This window comes from Magnolia sinica, chromosome 18, assembly GCF_029962835.1.
Source record: "Magnolia sinica isolate HGM2019 chromosome 18, MsV1, whole genome shotgun sequence".
Classification (NCBI taxonomy): Eukaryota; Viridiplantae; Streptophyta; class Magnoliopsida; order Magnoliales; family Magnoliaceae; genus Magnolia; species Magnolia sinica.
Genome location: NC_080590.1, coordinates 11,812,106 through 11,830,290, shown reverse-complemented (window position 1 = coordinate 11,830,290; position 18,185 = coordinate 11,812,106). Strand labels below are relative to the sequence as shown.

General features: G+C 40.2%; 1 protein-coding gene across 2 annotated transcripts; it reads left to right on the top strand.

The window, feature by feature from the left end:
- Positions 1–6,608: 6,608 nt before the first annotated feature.
- On the top strand, positions 6,609–14,728 carry LOC131233924 (ATP-dependent zinc metalloprotease FTSH 2, chloroplastic). Of its 2 annotated transcripts, none has more exons than XM_058230788.1 (5): positions 6,609–6,801; positions 9,346–10,572; positions 10,711–11,024; positions 13,510–13,750; positions 14,234–14,728. In XM_058230788.1, exons 2-5 carry the CDS (start codon positions 9,388–9,390, stop codon positions 14,570–14,572), a joined length of 2,079 nt encoding a protein of 692 aa, XP_058086771.1. In that variant the 5' UTR covers positions 6,609–6,801; positions 9,346–9,387; the 3' UTR covers positions 14,573–14,728. The 2 variants fall into 2 exon arrangements, with proteins under 2 accessions (XP_058086771.1, XP_058086772.1); XM_058230789.1 differs by having other exon boundaries at positions 9,288–10,572.
- The last annotated feature ends 3,457 nt before the right edge of the window (positions 14,729–18,185 follow it).

Below are 18,185 nucleotides of genomic sequence, written 5' to 3'. Positions count from 1 at the left end.
ATATTTAAAACATCTCTTTTATTTTAGGAATTTAACCATACCACAATGCTAATAAGGTCAAAATCCCACCCCTTAAAAAAATAAAAATAAAAAAAGAAAAAGAAAAAAAGATGAAGAAATATAAATAAGAAGAAATTAATTATAAGGGTGGTATCCAGACAAGCCTAAGTATCTAAGATGTTGACGTCTACTCCTCCAACTGCCCGGGGCCATGGGGTATCCATAGGATATCTAATATCTAATCCTAAGCTGGCCCAGAAAGTTAGATGCTAAAAAAATCAGCTGATCCAACCATTGTTTCCCACATCATGAGTTTATTTTTAAGAGTTAGTCCAGTCTTTTTATACGATGTAGCATGTACAATGACTTTATAGACCCGGATATTTGATTTCCATGACCATGGAATGTAGACACCCAACTATTAAGTGGGCACGTATCAATTTTCCTTGATCATGATTAATGATTCGGATATAAGTCTATCAGGAACATGATTGAAACGTAGTTGGTCTCGAGCAACTTGAGAAAGTGAAGTATTGGTTTGGATGGTGACTTTACCTTTGAAAGATACAACGGATGATGGCTGTAGGGTGTGGGCCACATGAGAACTTGTTTATCGGTCTTTTGTGAAAAATGGTTGAACTTTGATCGCTGCTGCAAAGAGATTTTTGCTGGGGCTCTTCTTGATATGAAGAGTTTTTGGTTTGCTCTGGTTCATATAAGGGTGTTCAATCGTTTTTCGTAAGCTTGGACTGCCCAATGTTTATTTTGAACCATTTTGTGTGATTTTTAAAATTAAGATATGATTGATTGAAATGGGTACTTCCACTATTATGTAGTATTTTGGATTAGCTTTTTAATGGCATCAGACTCTTTTTGTATGCGATGAGTCTGTGATTGGGGGCATGGTTGCGAGATGGATAGTTGAAGCTATTTTCTATAGAGAAATTGTTGAATTTACTAGAATGCCATAATGATTTTATTATCTTTTAAGAAATCAAATCCTTCCTAATTCAAATAATAGTGTGTTAACAGGGTCGTATATGTGTTTTAATGCGTCTTTTGCCGTTGCAACTGAATTGGGCAAGTGGAATTGCTATTTTACACCCTCCCCTTCAAAAAATATATTTTTGTGGAAGGAATTTATTTTTTTCAACTAATTTTTCCTCTCTTTTCACACAAATGACAATCTTAGCCCCTCGTTTAATGATTCACTTTAATCTAGGTGTGTAACTGTAAGAAAGGTTGTCAAAGTGGGCCCTACCGACTAGAAGATAGAGAAATGGACTCCGTTTCTAAATTGTTCTTCTCCTGCAGCCATTTACTCTGACAGTTTTCGAATTGTTCATATCTTGCAATTAATAGCATTGATGGCTGCATCTCTATAAAATGGACCAAAGCATCAGATTTGCGAGCACCAATCTGTAAAGAGCAGAGAAATATTATGAGAGAAAAGTCGAGTTCCACCACTACCAAACGATTTACAGCGTTGATCTTATTTAGAGAAGAGTCTTCCCTAGACCTCTTCTTACGCCAATGGATGGGAGATGGACATGAGTTTCTCCTCCATGTGAGAAAACTGATGTGCAAACCTTGTGCCCTTATGACCATGGGTAATGCCTTGAAATAGAGGCTTAATATTACTACACTAGCTCGTTTCCAAATACCATAAAGGAAATTGTATAACAGAGCGTATTTGAGAAAGTGGTTAGGCCGGGATGGACTGGTATGAGCACTGCCGGAAGACTATCTAGTTTTATACCTCATATATTTAGGCGACTTGTTTATGTGCGTGAGCAAGATGAGTTCATGGCTGGGCAACGTGTCCCTCAGCACGTTCAAACTCGTGACTGCGATTAAGTAAATGGATAATCACTCAAGTTATGAGTACCCATGAGAGTTTAGATGGTATCATTTTGTGTGTAACTGAGATGAGTTTGGGGCATGTCAGTGTTGTAGAAGATAAGATACGTTATGTCAGTTGATAGAAACTTGGTATATTTGTTCTCTTATAAAGTTATGCGCTTAATTTGTTGGTCGCACATTGTATTTTGTGGTATGAGAACTTCTAACACAGCTGGTATTTTGGTCATTAATTAAGCTGATGTTTGACTTGTCCGAGTGAGAGATGTGACTGCAAGATGGGCCATCCAAGTGGGCCTCACCACCGGAAGATAGAGAGACGAACTCTAGCAATTTCTAAAATGTTCATCTTCTGTTGCAGCCCTTTACTCTGAGAGTTTCCAAACAGTTTATTTCCTGCCATTAATAGCATTTATGACTACATTTCTATAAATTGGGTCAAGGACTCATGGCCAAAGCATCAAAATTTCGAGCACCAATATATAGACAGCAGAGAAATATTGCAAGAGAGAAGTCAGGTTCCATCACTACCACGCGATTTACAATGTGTATTTTATTTGGAGGAGTGTTCCTCTAGACCTCTTCTTACACTAGTGAAAGCAGGTGTAACTCTGTTCAGATGACGTGAGCCGCATCTGGGAAGATCCAACAATCGAGCCTCCATCTACAACTGTCATTGGATCCCTTTATCAGGTTGAATGGGAACTTTCGTGTATGGTGCTTTCTTTCCTGCCAATATGATCCATTTATCAGGTAGCCTGAATAATCAAAATCAATAAACAGCTAGTGGCCAGCCTCAATGTACTGTCCCCATTGTTCCAATTTTCCAACCGAACTTCCTGTAGATGGAAGATAGTTTAGAACATACATAGATATGATTATCCTAACAATCCGATTGATTGTAAAGAAGAGAGAGAGATTAATTGCCTAACTATTAGCAAACAAGATTGATTAACGCTAGCTAGTCTTGAAGTTTTTCTTTGATTACAATCCTATGGAACTTAATTTCATTTGTTTATCAAAAAACCGAGTAATACCATTTCCACATTAAACATATATACATGCAGATTTCCATGGCTAATGGGCAATCTACATGATGCTTTAAATTGAAAGAGTATTTCATTTTTTCAAGTTTAGTTATTTCGATTCGTTAATATAATAAATAAAATAGGAAATTTAGAGTGGCTTAAAGTGCATACACTTCCTGAAGATACTCAACTCAATACATACTACCCGGCAAAGATGCGCTACTTAGCTATAGACGCCCATAACAAGTAGAAAAGAAGGAAATAAGTTCAATTATAAATCTCCATGTTTTCTTATAGAAATGGATATGGATGAAGAAACACAGATGACCAACGATCCAACAGATGGTCATTTCAAACAACACTAAATGAAGGTGGAAATCAATCCACATAACATGATAATTCAGAAACAAGTGGAGAATAAGGATTTACATTACCCACAATGTTATTGCCATTTCCCAAATTATAGGATTCCATCAATTTTCATTCCCACACTTTGGTTTAACCCTACCAAATAAGCCTTAAAGATCATTTTCATTAGCTTGGAATAATAGCTCATGCAATAAAAGGTGATGAAAATAGATTCAACCAAAGAATTGGATGGATGGGATTGTTGCATGTGGAGTAATTTTCAACCTAAGTTAAGACTAGAAACTCGACACATTTGTTGGACGGCTGGGACTTATTTCTCCACTTGCTACGTGCAAATCACAGTGCAGTGCAGCCACTTAGCTTAACATATCACCTACTTCAGTTGCAAGATGCCCATGCAATGAAGGACATGTTTGGATGATCAATTCCATGGAAATCAAATGGAAATGGAAAATGTTTTCAATCAAGCACCAACTTATAATGTTTAAATGGTAAAGAAAATCAAGCATTTCAAAATGATAATCATTGATTTTTTCAAAGTTAGGATTTTTGTGCATAAAACTAACCGTTGTCTTGTAAATATACGATTTTTTCCACTCATTGTTCTAACCAGACCCTTAATTGCAAAATCTAGGTTTAATAGTATTCATGGAGTTGATAATTACCTGACTATCGTATTTTCTTTTTTGCTTGCAATGCATGCATCCATGTAATAGTTCCATATCCAATTGTAATATTGGTGTTATATCTACTATGGCAATATGTTGTGTGAGCTCATGTTAGGATACAAGCTTAAAATCTGGTACACATTTTCAAGCGGGCCGCACCATAAAAACTAATGGGATTAGAACCAGCATTTAAACCTAGCGGGGGTTCGCAGAGGTTTTGGATTATACTGTTACTTATATTTTTTCCTTCATCACGGTAATAATCACCTTGTGAACAGGCTTGATAGCATATAAAAACGTCACACCAGATTCCACCGAGGTTTCAACGGTTGCGTCTACGTCCCAGTTTTCTGGTGGAGTACTCCACTGGACTTTTAGACCTACCTCATGTGTGGTCGACGTCCTAGGAAGCGGATAGGCTGGCGTACCACACACCAGTGATATAACTGGTGTGGGTACGTGTCGTGCGAAGACGAGCGCTAAAGGTGCTCGAGCTCTGTATTGTACGAACGGTTCAGGGGAGATCAAAGTTACATGGCCCAAAATGATGTATTTATCATATCCACACCGTTCATTCATTTTTCGAGAGATAATTTTAGGGGATGAGATAAAAAATAAATCATATCAAAAGCTTAAATGGACCACACTACAAATAGCAGCAGGGATAATGATTTTCACCATTCATAGGCCTACCATCATGCTTAGTTTCCATCCAATTTATTCATAAGGTAACGAAGACCTAGACGAAGAGGAAAATAAAATATCATATTGATCCAAAACTTTTGTGACCTTAATAAAAGAGTTTCAATGGCATATGTTCAATCCCTCACTGCTATTTGCAGCGTGGTACTAGTGATATTAATATCTGTCCTATTTTTCTGCCCAAGACTAACTAACAAAGAGCTCTTCAGATGGAGAGGCGGTTTGGATACAACACATACCTCATGATTGGATTCACAAAACTTGGTGACGTCAACACACCAGCTAGACCGCTGATGTGTGGTACATCAGCCGATCCGCTTCCCATTGTAACATTCGCACGATGGCTGGTGTACCATAGCTGGTGTAGATACCTGTCGTGTGAAGGCAAGGCTACGAGTGGTATGGACGGCTCAAATAAGATAAAAGTTATATGGCCCCATAATAATGTATTTATTAAATCCATACTATTCATCCATTTTTTGATATCATTTTAAAGTATTAGACAAAAAATTAATCATATTCAAAGCTCAAATGGACCACACCAGAATTAGCAATGAGGATAATATTTTTCACCGTTAAAAAATTTTGTAAAGCCTTGCATAAAGCTTACTTTCCATCCCATATGTTAATAAGGTAAAAAATACACGGACAAAGAAGAAAAACAAAAATCATATTGCTACGGAACTTTTGTCACCCACGAAAGAGTTTCAATGGTAGACGTTCAATTCCACATCTTTTTGCAGTGTGGCCCACTTAATATTCATATCTATCTTATTTTTCGGCTAAAGCATTAAGATTACGGTTTGGGTATAACACATTACCTAATGATGGGACCGACGGAACTTGCTGACGTCAATAGACGGACTACATAGCTGGTGTGTGGTACATCAGCCAATCCGCTTCCGTTACGAGGGCCCATGGAACTTCCGATTATATGGTCTCCCTTGTGACAGGGGTCTGAAGAAAGTCCGGTCCGATGCGGCCCGCCCACCCACCGCTGGACGCTTTCTAGGCGCGTCGAGATGCAGACCATGCATTCATATGTCCCAAACGAAAGAAGCCGTAGAGTCCCACGTATATAGAAAAAGAGCCGCTGGAACGTGGATTAGCTGCGACCCCGGATCCAGCCCGATGGGTTCGACCCTCACCGTGGGCCCCGCATCACTGTATGCGTTGTATATCCACGCCGTCCGCCCGTTTTTCCAGCTTATTTGAGGGCATGGTCCAAAAAATGAAGCATATATAAATCTTAGGTGGACCACACAGTAGGGATTGAATTCCCACCGTTAAAAGCGTCTTGGGAGCCACAGATTTTAGATCAAGCTGCTATATGTGTTTTTCCTTTACCTAGGTTTGTAGGACCTTATCAACATCGCAAATTAATATTAAGGTGAACCATAGAAAGTTTTTAACAGTGGGCTTTCGATGACCATTGTTTCCTATGGTGTGGCCCACCTGAGATTCTTAATTTTAGGGACCATGCCCTAGTATAAGCTGGCAATATACAACGCATACATTAAGGTGGGCCCCATGGTAAGGGTCGCACCCACTCGGTTGGATCCGGGGTCTGCCTCAACGGGCCGAATGAATTTCCCAGATATAACAGTATTCTAAAATACAGGGCGGTCATGCCATGTGAATTCAGAGGTTTTATGTATAAATTTTTTGAGGTGGCCCACCAAAGTGTTGAATAAGCCTGATTTTTGGGATCAAGCCTCACAAAGAGGTGGGCATCTGATAGACGGCGTGGATTTCTCGTAGTTTAAGTCGTTTCTCCCACGTGAGTGAAAGTAACCGCCGCAGGTAGCTAACGCGAGCCAACCAAGTGTTTTCCATTTAAAAACTGCAACAACCGTCCAATCCCCATCCAACCCACCAGGACCGTCCGATCTCACTCTTATCGTTTACCCACGGCGCGCTCTCATGAATATGACGATGCCAGTAGCCACGTTATCCATTCAAGAACAAATAAAAGATCGTGGCTCAAATTCCCCCAATTTTCATTTCATTTCTGTTTTGTTTTTTCTGTCGCTGTTCCATCTCAAGGAAAAAAAAAATCTTCCGATATTTCTCCTTCAAAGGAGAAAGGATATAAAAGCAATTCACAACTCCTCTTTTTCTCCATTTCCACTCCCTCCTGCACCCCTCTCTCACTCTCTCCGTGAAATTGGCAGGTATTTTGCTCCAATCTCTTTCAAAAGATGCAATTTTTTAACTTTATATTGCTAAATCTAGGGATGAAAGATCGGTCCTGTGTAATTTTTAACTTCTGCATGAGCAAATTTCACTGCTGATTCTGTTATAGTTGATGAAGTTTGTTTTCTTGAAGGTGGTGTGTGTTTCTGAGTCTGAAAGCATGGAATTAGGGTTTAAAGTACTCCTTGCTGCTATGTTAACGTCATGGAACTTACCGTTGTCGATTGGCAAATCTCTATTTCAGGAGTGGAGAAAATAATATGTAATTTTGTAGTTTCTACTGTTAGAAGATCTTGCAAAAGTTGTTAAATAGGGCTCTTTTCTATTATATATTAGAAAGAAAGAGCTCTTTTCCATCGAAAGGAGTAAATTTTTTATTTTTTTTTTTTAATTATGATTTTCGAGAATTTTATGAAAAGCATAATCCAGATTTTATGACCTATAGAGTGGAATGGCGGAACAGGATTCGTGTAGCCAACCCAGTTAGCTGGAATAAGGCTGAGATGACGAGTAATAATCCAAAAACTGCAATTTTTTTCCTTGCTGCTGGAGATGAGAACAGCCCATAATTGGAGTTAGGAAATCTGGCGTTTTGCAGGAATTGGATTCAAATGATTGGATTGGAAGATTAGGTTTAGGTTCTATCGAGGTCATATGTGTACAAAGAGGAATTGTCAGGTCCTGATGGGTTAGGGCATGCGGAGCGTCAAGATTCTCAGGGCACATACTAGCGGGCCATTGTTTGGTGATCCAGCACCATTGATCTGATGGGCCACACCATGGATGAGAAATACCTAAGAAATTCTTGTAGACCCAACCCTTTTATCTACAAATACATGGTTAATACAAAATAGAACAGTGAGATGGAAGATGCCAAACGTCAGGTGGCTAGGATCTTCCAATCTGGAAGCTTTTTTCTGGCAACCCCCATTCACAGTGGAGCAAATCAGATCAATAATCTGGATCGCCAAATCACGTATGAGTAAGGAAACTATACATGTCCTGATGCATCAGCACACTGCAATTCCTTTATTTACAGTTAGTTTTAGCCAGTTGTGTATAATTACTTGAAAGGATTACACAAATCAGCGTGGAGAGTTGTGTCTCCATAGGAGTCAGAATCTTCACCTCACGATTGATGGAATTAGAGTTTTATTGCTAGAGTGCAATCTGACAGAGTTTACAAATTCCTTGAATCGGTAGTCTTTTCTTCTTCTTCTTCCTTTTTTTAAAAGCAATCTTTTCTTCTTTTATTCAATTGCGTGTATAAGCTAGAGCAATTTGAACAGTTAGGTCTTAGGTGTGAGCGTCATGGATATTGTATTGGGAGATTTTCGATCTATTTGCTCTTGTTACTGCATTCAATGCGAGTCAAATCCACACAGAAGTGGATATTTTATTGCCAATGTGCAGAAAGTGAGTATGTTTAGGTCTGCTGTTTAGGGTTCAAATTTTTTCTCATAACCAAGAGGGTTGTAGATATGTAGTCTTCCTGCAGCTTTTGGGGAAGGCACTTTTAAAAGCTATGGGGGGCAGTTGTGGGTGAGCATGAGCTTTAGTCCTGTTGGACTAGACTTCAGGTAGACTGCTCCACCTTGCCTCTTCTACATATTGTTTACTTTGTTTCTTTTGATATTTGCCTACCCGATTGTGAAAGATGTTGAACCATTAGAACTTTGGAGGCATTGTATATCAATATGTTGACATTAGGTGACATTTAGTTCCAGCCATGGAATCATAGTGTTAAGGTTAGATATTAGGGTCAAGTGCATTAGATTACCTTTTGTTTTGTTTATGATGTTTCTTGATTATTATACTTTAATAGTATTCCTTCATAATGTGTAAGGTACAAGCACACGTTTCCATTGGCTTGTTCTTTTTCTTTTTCTTTTTTGCTTGTGTGGTTTCATTTTTTTTTATTTTTATTTTTTCCAGTTTCTACTTCACAAAAACCAACAATGTAGATGTGACAGATTGTTGTTTCTTGTCTTTCTTTCTTTTTTGTTGGTAAGCATATAGACATTCCAGATAGGCTTGTCTTGGTCAATTCGCTGATTCAAACCATTAGACTCTTCCCTCTATCATGCAATTTAGAGGTTCTTTACATCTTTTTGTTTTTATTTTTTATTTTTTATTTTGGCTGGTGGTTGTCCAAGTTTCATAAAGATTTTTTTTCCCTAAAAAATAGTCAAATGATAAACCATAAATGTCTAGACAGACATTTTATTATGCTCTCATGACCATGCTTTATACCCAATGTTCTTTGCCGATATTATTATGTCTACTCTCTACTCGCGAAGATTTGACATTTTATGTAAAGATTTCGCAGCTCATACGATTACAGAAATGTTTTTCTAGATGGTATTTTTTCTTTTCTTTTCTTTTCTAGCGGTGATACTCTTCTAATAGTCCACATGTTCATTCCATTTTGTAGTCGAAATTTGAGTAACTCATGTTTCTGTAGGTAGTGGCAACTTCCTGTGTTTGTTAGGCTCTCACTTTTGCCTCCTCTTTGGTTACAGTGTTACCTTCCTGCTCCAGAAGCTTTCTTTTGATTTATATAGATGTCGGCCTCATCGGCATGCCTCATTGCAAATGGATTCTCCACTGGCACAAAACTAATTTTGAGCAAAGACTTCTTTGGTAGGCATTTGGCTCCTTCCTCAAGCCTTCCTCCATTGGGTATAGCATCTAGATCAGTCTCTGTTACGGCTTCTTTGGACCAGAGGAAGCATGAAGGAAGAAGAGGATTTCTAAAGTTGTTGCTTGGGAATGTCGGGATTGGTTTACCTGCTTTAGTTGGTGCTGGGAATGCTTATGCTGATGACCAAGGTGTATCATCATCAAGAATGTCGTATTCGAGGTTTTTGGAGTACCTGGACAAGGATAGAGTGAAAAAAGTGGATCTGTTTGAGAATGGCACCATAGCAATTGTTGAAGCTATTTCTCCTGAGTTGGGTAATCGAGTGCAGCGGGTACGTGTACAGCTCCCGGGGCTCAGTCAGGAGCTCCTTCAGAAGTTCAGAGAGAAGAATATCGACTTTGCAGCACATAATGCTCAGGAAGACTCGGGGTCTCTTTTGTTTAACTTGATTGGAAATCTGGCTTTCCCTCTAATCCTGATTGGAGGGTTGTTTCTTCTGTCAAGGCGGTCATCTGGAGGTATTGGTGGGCCTGGAGGCCCTGGCTTTCCCCTTGCCTTTGGCCAATCTAAAGCCAAGTTTCAAATGGAACCAAACACGGGCGTGACATTTGATGATGTTGCTGGAGTAGATGAAGCAAAACAGGATTTCATGGAAGTGGTGGAGTTTCTGAAGAAACCAGAGAGATTTACTGCAATCGGTGCCCGAATTCCCAAGGGTGTTCTCTTAATTGGGCCTCCAGGAACTGGAAAGACCTTGCTTGCCAAGGCGATTGCCGGTGAAGCAGGTGTTCCATTTTTCTCAATTTCAGGATCTGAGTTTGTAGAGATGTTTGTTGGTGTTGGTGCTTCACGAGTACGTGATCTTTTCAAGAAGGCTAAGGAGAATGCTCCATGCATTGTGTTTGTTGATGAAATTGATGCTGTTGGTAGGCAAAGAGGAACAGGTATAGGCGGAGGGAACGATGAAAGGGAACAAACTCTTAATCAACTTTTGACTGAAATGGATGGTTTTGAAGGCAACACTGGTATCATTGTAATTGCAGCGACTAACCGTGCGGACATTCTTGATTCTGCTTTGTTAAGACCTGGTCGCTTTGACAGACAGGTTAGCATGTATTTCTTTTTGTGGGTCGTTACCGTTATTGCTTTCGTTGATGCTGTAGGGCATGAGTTTCACTTGGACTAATTCTTAGCAATTTCATGTGTCTAACAGATATTTGATTTCTGAAAAATGCTGGTGCAGGTAACAGTTGATGTTCCAGATGTCCGTGGACGAACAGAGATATTAAAAGTGCATGGTAGCAATAAGAAGTTCGATGGCGATGTTTCGCTTGATGTGATAGCCATGAGAACACCTGGTTTTAGTGGAGCAGACCTTGCAAACCTTTTAAATGAAGCAGCTATATTGGCCGGTCGTCGTGGGAAGACGGAGATTTCATCAAAAGAGATCGATGATTCAATTGATAGAATTGTGGCCGGAATGGAAGGAACAGTTATGACAGATGGGAAGAGCAAAAGCCTGGTGGCATACCATGAGGTTGGCCATGCAATTTGCGGGTAAGAAGAGAATAACCTCTGCTTATGTTGTTACTTTGTACATACAAAACTTCTTGAATAGTCTTATATGCTCCGATCAATCTACAATTTTTCTATAAACCTGATTATTTTACTATTGATTGTTTCTCTATTGTGCTTTCTGATTTTATTTTCTCATTTCATGCAACTCCTCGGTTTTCATGTTCGTCTTGGATGTCATTTGATAGCTGTACATATTACTTTTTTTTGTCCGAAATTTGCTTAAAAACTTCCAACATCTCTTGTGCCTAGATTCAATCTTGTAAATGGCCTTATCTCCTCTGCTGCTCCCAACCTTAATCTGTTCATAGATGTCCTCGCTTTGTCCTCCAATTAATTGCATGAAAAGAACTCCCTTTATGTCTATTAGGGCCTGTTCGATATGTGAGAATCCATGGAAAAACAAAGGAAACGAAGAAGTTTTCCTTTGAAATGATGTTTTTTCATGTTTGGTTTGCAAAGAAAACCATAGATTCTGTGGTCTAATTATTACACTTTTCCACTTCTCCAATTCTCAAACTCAAAATTATAGGTGATTGTTGTGAGGTGAATTAGAGATTTCCACTTGCAAATCAAACATACAATCGTAAACGGAATCTGTTGGAATCCATTTCTCAATAACCTTGGGAAAGTATTAGTTAATAATGATTACAAATTCTTTTCCCATGAATTTCTGCTTCTCAGAACAGGCCCTTACTAGTCATTTTCCTCCTCCTTTGTATTATGGCTCTCGCTCACTCCTAGTGGTGCTATGAGCGCGCTAGCACGTTTTAGTAATAGGCTTTTTAGCATCCAGCAAGCCGAAAAACTACCGAGCGCCAACGTACGCAACGGCTTTTCAGCCAGCAAGAAACAGCTTCTTCAAAGCTGTTGCCCACTACCTTACGTTTTTCAGCATGGCTTCAAAGCTTATCACCAAGGTAAAATGCGCTAGCGCGCCTTAATTTATAGTTGTTTTGAAGCTTGCTGGTTTCATGAACCTTCAAGTTTGCTGCTTTGAGGGAAACCAAATGTCTTTCTCCTTAACAATTCATCTAACAGCATATTGAGGCCACTAACTCAAGCTGCTAATGATGCCAAAGAGAGAACTGAGAAAAAGTTTACGAAAAGCAGATGTGCTTTATTGATAACGTTCCGATGAATGAAAGTCTTGATGGATAACATTAATCTTATCTCATAACAAACAATGAGCTTCTTCAACAGCGTTCAAGTCCAAATTTGCTGAGCTCGATTCAAATCAGAATACATCAAGACTTGTGACAATGAATCATGTAGACTGCGCTCCAATATCTCTTAGACCCAAATATGACCATGCAAACCCGCAATGATGATGAGTAGCACAAAGGGCACAGTCAAAATCCATCAATCAAGGACTGGGAGAAAAAATGGGCGAGGGGCCAAGAATGTTTGAGTTGTTCAAATTCTGAAAAACTGCACATCTCCACAATCCAATCCAGAGTGTTTCAAGATATGTACAAAATGTACGCATGTCAGAAGTTTGGTCAATGTGGTATAAACTTGTAGTTTCCGGCATGTCTTCTTTCCTTGTCAAGTCTGTTTTTCCTGGTGAGTAAATTCAATATTAATCCTTTTGCTTTGTGAATTGCATCACTAGATTTCTTATGTAAAGACACTTCTGCTCAAAGCTTCTCAAACTCTTAGAAAGCTAGTTTCCTGCAGTGAATCCTAGTATGTTGTTCTTATATTTACAGCTGTCCTCACACCGTGCAAAGCATACTACCAAAGCTTCTTTTTTAGTTTATCAGTCGTCAATTGGTTATTCGTAGGTTCACTTAATTGGTTTCTATTTATTCTATTTTGTTGAGGGTTTTATTTTCATTGTCAAGCCTCCACTTTACTTTTGCAACCTATCATGGTTTATTGATCTTTACACACTTGCACAAGATGTATATGCACGATACATTGAGAGGCTGTTCTGCCTGATGGATCTGGTCTCTGGATGCAATGAAACCTGTCTGTCCTGGCTTGAATCAATAGTTACCTGGCGTTCAAGGGGCAGACTGCAGGCAAATAATTATCTCTACTATATATAATGGCAGTAGCATGGGGCCAATTTTATTACTGCAATTAGTCATCCCAAGAGGTGTAGGTTTTAGTTTTGTGGTGTAGCCCTCCGACCAGGGAGGGGCAAACGTGTCCATTGATTTATTTGGTGTGAGTGGCCTGGCTCCAAGATCCCTAATTTTCACATTGCTGTGCATTTAATTTGTCAGTAGTGTATCATCAATTGCTCTTAATTTCAGTTACTTTCAGGCAAGGCGGTAGGTTGCATTGTAATTGCATTGACTCACATGATCTCATAATACTTTCTGAAATAATCTGTTTGGTAGATCCAGCTGCTTGCAGTTTGTCTTCGAAGTTCTCGTTCAAGTCCATTTGTGTTATATTGTAATTACGTTGGCAGAAAACGTGGTTCATGCAGCTAATGTTTACCTTATTCTTGTAGAACTTTGACTCCCGGACATGATGCAGTTCAAAAGGTCACACTTGTCCCACGCGGCCAAGCACGGGGACTTACATGGTTCATTCCCAGCGACGACCCGACATTGATCTCTAAGCAGCAACTGTTTGCGAGAATTGTTGGTGGTCTTGGGGGCAGAGCTGCTGAGGAAGTGATTTTTGGTGAGCCCGAAGTAACCACTGGTGCGGCAGGTGACTTGCAGCAGATCACTAGTTTGGCCAAGCAGGTGACTCTAACTTTCTTTCACAACCGTCCTCCATTTGAGTCATCAGCAGAAAAGAACTCTTACCTATAATAATGGAGTGCTATGTGCCAGCATCATGTACCTCACTGGCCCATGATCTAGGTGTCCCACCACAGATGATCCATGTGGCAAAAATCCCACTGCTTAGAGATCTTCATTGTCCATTGGATGGTTAGAAATGCGGCCTACACATTCAACACATTTGTATGGATGGTGAGGATCTATGATCAATGGGATTCTTTCCCCTACCATGAGCAATCCATGGTCAGGCCTACTGGATGAAGGCTCTGAATCACCGTGGGTTAGGACGGAGGTGGAGCATCGGTGGCAAAATTTCGAGATTTAAGTGCCAGGAATACATTTTTTATTGCAGAACACGGTTCTGCACTTAGCGGACATCCATTCGCTATCAGGAGATTGCTTTCACCATTTCACTGAAATAAATGTTTGTCTGCGCGGTTGCAGATGGTGACAACATTTGGAATGTCCGAGATTGGCCCATGGTCACTTATGGACTCATCCGCACAAAGTGCAGACATTATCATGAGAATGATGGCCAGGAATTCGATGTCGGAGAGGCTTGCCGAGGACATTGATTCTGCTATAAAGCGGATCTCAGACAGTGCATATGAAATTGCATTGAGCCACATTCGAAACAACCGTGAAGCCATTGACAAGATTGTGGAGGTACTTATCGAGAAGGAAACGATGACGGGTGATGAGTTCCGAGCGATTCTTTCCGAGTTTGTGGAGATCCCAGTTGAAAACAGAGTCACTCCTGCTCCAACAGCAGTCCCAGTCTAGTTTAACGCATACAATTCCATTATAGCTGAAAGAAAATCACTTAGCCTGTTGATAATTTCTCATGGATTTAACAATCCCGTTCATTGACTTTAGCCTACACGGGATTAAAAATTTGTATTATCTTTTGCAAATTTCATTTTATTGTAATTGCTCCAAGTCTCTCTCTCTCTCTCTCTCTCTCTCTCTCTCTCCCCGTTTTTGAGAAATGAAACATATGAAACTAAAATTGCGTTTCACCACACCAATCCCTTAAAAGCGTAATTCTATGTTTGGGATGAAATGCCCCATTGTATCCTACATACATTGTTAACAGGCCTTGTCCTAGATTTTGATGGATCATTGCTGCAGAAATGCTCGTACCTGGGGATGCTTGTATACTTGATTATTATTACTTGTACCGGTCTTATTCATGTGGTATACAGCAGTCGATGATATTTGTTTATTTATTCCTTCTATTTAGAAGTGTGATAAGATATTGTTACTACTTGCATGATAATGCATTAATGTCTGGATTTAGATGTCTAGATTTAGGTCGGTGTGGCTAACAATATCGTCCCGAAGTGAGCTGGATGGATGAGTGAAACAGCGGGATGCAATTTGAAATAAAAGGAATGTTCAATCATGCTTGCTACTCCAAGTTGGTAGTGAACTGGACGGTCCATGTGATTGGCCCACCGTCAATGACATAAAAAAATTGCACCATTTTGATGGTCTGAGGGATGGTTAACAAGGTTTAAAGTTCATCTGAGATTGTTATGAATTGCCCAATTCATACCAGTATCACCCATGAATGGTTCGGCCACATCACCCTGCAGCAGGCCAATACAGGGGCAAGATGGGATGCATCAGTGGTGAATGAAGCCCATAGGTGATGAATGATAAGATATTGACAGACCAATTTAAAACTTGGTGGAGTCTTTCCTATAAATGCCAGCGAAAGGATAGCATATCCCGTCTTGAATGAAAACTCCAAGCAATCTCCTGCCAATGATATAGCATCAGGCATGCTGTGGGTAGATCAGGATCTTCCCATCTAGTGTGCCCCAGGGGGATGGTCCACAGTCAAAGAAACCATACTAATCAGATAACCCCACCACTTCAGCCAACCTCTTTTGACTGTTGTATTTTTTCTTTTGCTGGCATGCAAAGGGTGCAGACCAGATGATTGGAACTTAAGAATTTTGTGATTGCTTGTTTTGAACCATGACCCATCCATAATGGCCCACTAGATGGATGGTCCAATCTGCATTCACATTTATCACTAGTCCGGTAGGAGGTAGGTTTTTAGACGGATATAGGCAGGATACCAAACCTCACATAAGTCCCTTGGCACACCTCTCCCTTGCAAAAACAAATTTTAGCATTTATTGCATTCAGAACAAACCTCACCGCCATCCAATCCTTCCTATCACCTATTCCAAAATTCCATACATCAACAGGTCTTGAGTGCAGATTGGCAAGAAATACGTGGGATATGATTTTCCTATTTAAATTGAATCTTGCCACTACAAGTCTACATGGCCATCTAGGACTGCTTGGATGAATAAAAAATAGAAGGGAAGGCTTATTGAAATGGAACAATCTGTCATATTGATTTTTCCTATTTGAATTGAATCTTGCTACCATGAGTCTAGATGATCATCTAGGACTACCTCGATGAACCATTTTTAAAAAAGGGAAGGCTTATTGAAATGAAACAAGTTGTCACTGCATCCCATATAAAAAGGCACGGACTAATTGGGATTGGGCGCTTTTTTTGGATAGTGGGAAAACTCCATTCCACAACTGGCAGAATGGAGAATGCGACGCATGCCAACCTGAAATGGCAAGTGAGCTCTGTCACGCCCCAAATCCGGAAATCGGATTCACAGGAATCTCGATTGTCGAATCCGGTGCCGACAGCCTCCATAGTATCCCATTCTCGGCTCCCAGGGCCCATATGCCAGGTTTCGATCATGGGATCCTACAAAGAGGATTTTTCAATGTACATTTTACTCGTAAGAAGCATAACCACAAGTATACCCAAATCACAAAGGCAACATCATCATCACATATCCACTAATATAAACATTTGAATACAGTGCTGAAAGGGAAATATATATGTCAAAAATCAAAACTCCAGAAGTCCGCTGCATGCTCCAAGCTCAACACTGCTACGACCTAACGCCACCTGCACGCATCTATCGTGTATAAGCTTATAAAAAGCTTAGAGAGTGATGAAAGTGTGTGCACAAAGTAAGTGTCAAGTAAGCAATAGTAGAGTAATCAAGGCGAAAATACTAATAAGCTCATAAATCATATAATATCAAAGTACAGAATACAGATAAGTTATGCAAATGAGAAGTCATAAAGAACCAAATATCAGATGTCGTATCTAGGTCATATAAATGCAGAAACACAGTAACCCAAAATGCCATATGTTGTGCATGTAATGCAATATGCGGTGCGAATGGAATGACCATGCTGGAGTTGTGAAATCGGGATGATAGTACGTAGTATCGCAGGCTACGGAGTCCACCATAAGAGACTTCTATCCAAACCAGTCCCATACTTAAATTTGGATAGTCAGACACAATGTGGTAAACTCCCGATCTCAAGTTAGTCGCGCACCCCAACCAAAATTTTGGTCATTGCGAAAATACATGTAACAACTAGTTGCCCACCACCAGCCCGAGTGGATAGTGAATGAATGAGTATGCAACTCTTACTCAATAAGTCCACATATCGATACGGTTCCTCTCTGGGATCATCATCGGGGTTTAGTACACTCCAAATGGCATTGCCCCTCTCCCAGCAGCACAGTCCAAGTGAGCGTAAGAAACCTCACTATCTGTCTTCCAATAGTCTGTCAATACCTATCCGGCACATCGATAGCGAACCCATTTACGAGCTGCTTAAACTCAGCCTAGTAATGCCCCCAACCATCGGGCAGGTAAGGCCACACCCCCTCCCAACCAACCACAACATAGTGGTAGACGCGGCCTCCTGGTATTCGGCCCTCAAGTGCTCATATATATCCACTCGATCTCGACGTTGGGGTGTCCTCTGGTACCAAGAGGGTTTAAAGATTTTCACCCAGGGCCATTTATTGCAGCCCGATGCTAGTAACAGATTTCTAGTGTCCAATCTGGTCATCCACGATATACCCGTGGAGGCTACGACCCTGATGTCACTAGGGCGTACAATAATCACAATGCAAGATGCATGAGTCATACAATCCAGTCATGCATCAATCCTGCACATACTGTGCACTCATGTGAGATAACCTCCGCCTATCTAGGAGTCTCATAACAACCTGCCCAATGTCATATGTAATGGTCAATCACATCTCATAACAAACATGCAGGTGATGCGTATGGGTGTGTATCATGATGTTATGCTGTCACATACTCATAATCAGTTTCAATAACCGGCATCAATAATCGACCTCGATAACGTGGACGTTTAACCAACATTGCCCCCAAGAAATGACCCACATAGAGCCTAACATATAGTGGACCCATGGCCTCACAAGAGGGTAAAAAATACAACACTATAGGCCTCACTCAAGAGCTTGATACACATCACGATGAGCCTTTTACATGGGCCTAACATATATCACAATAGGCTCCAT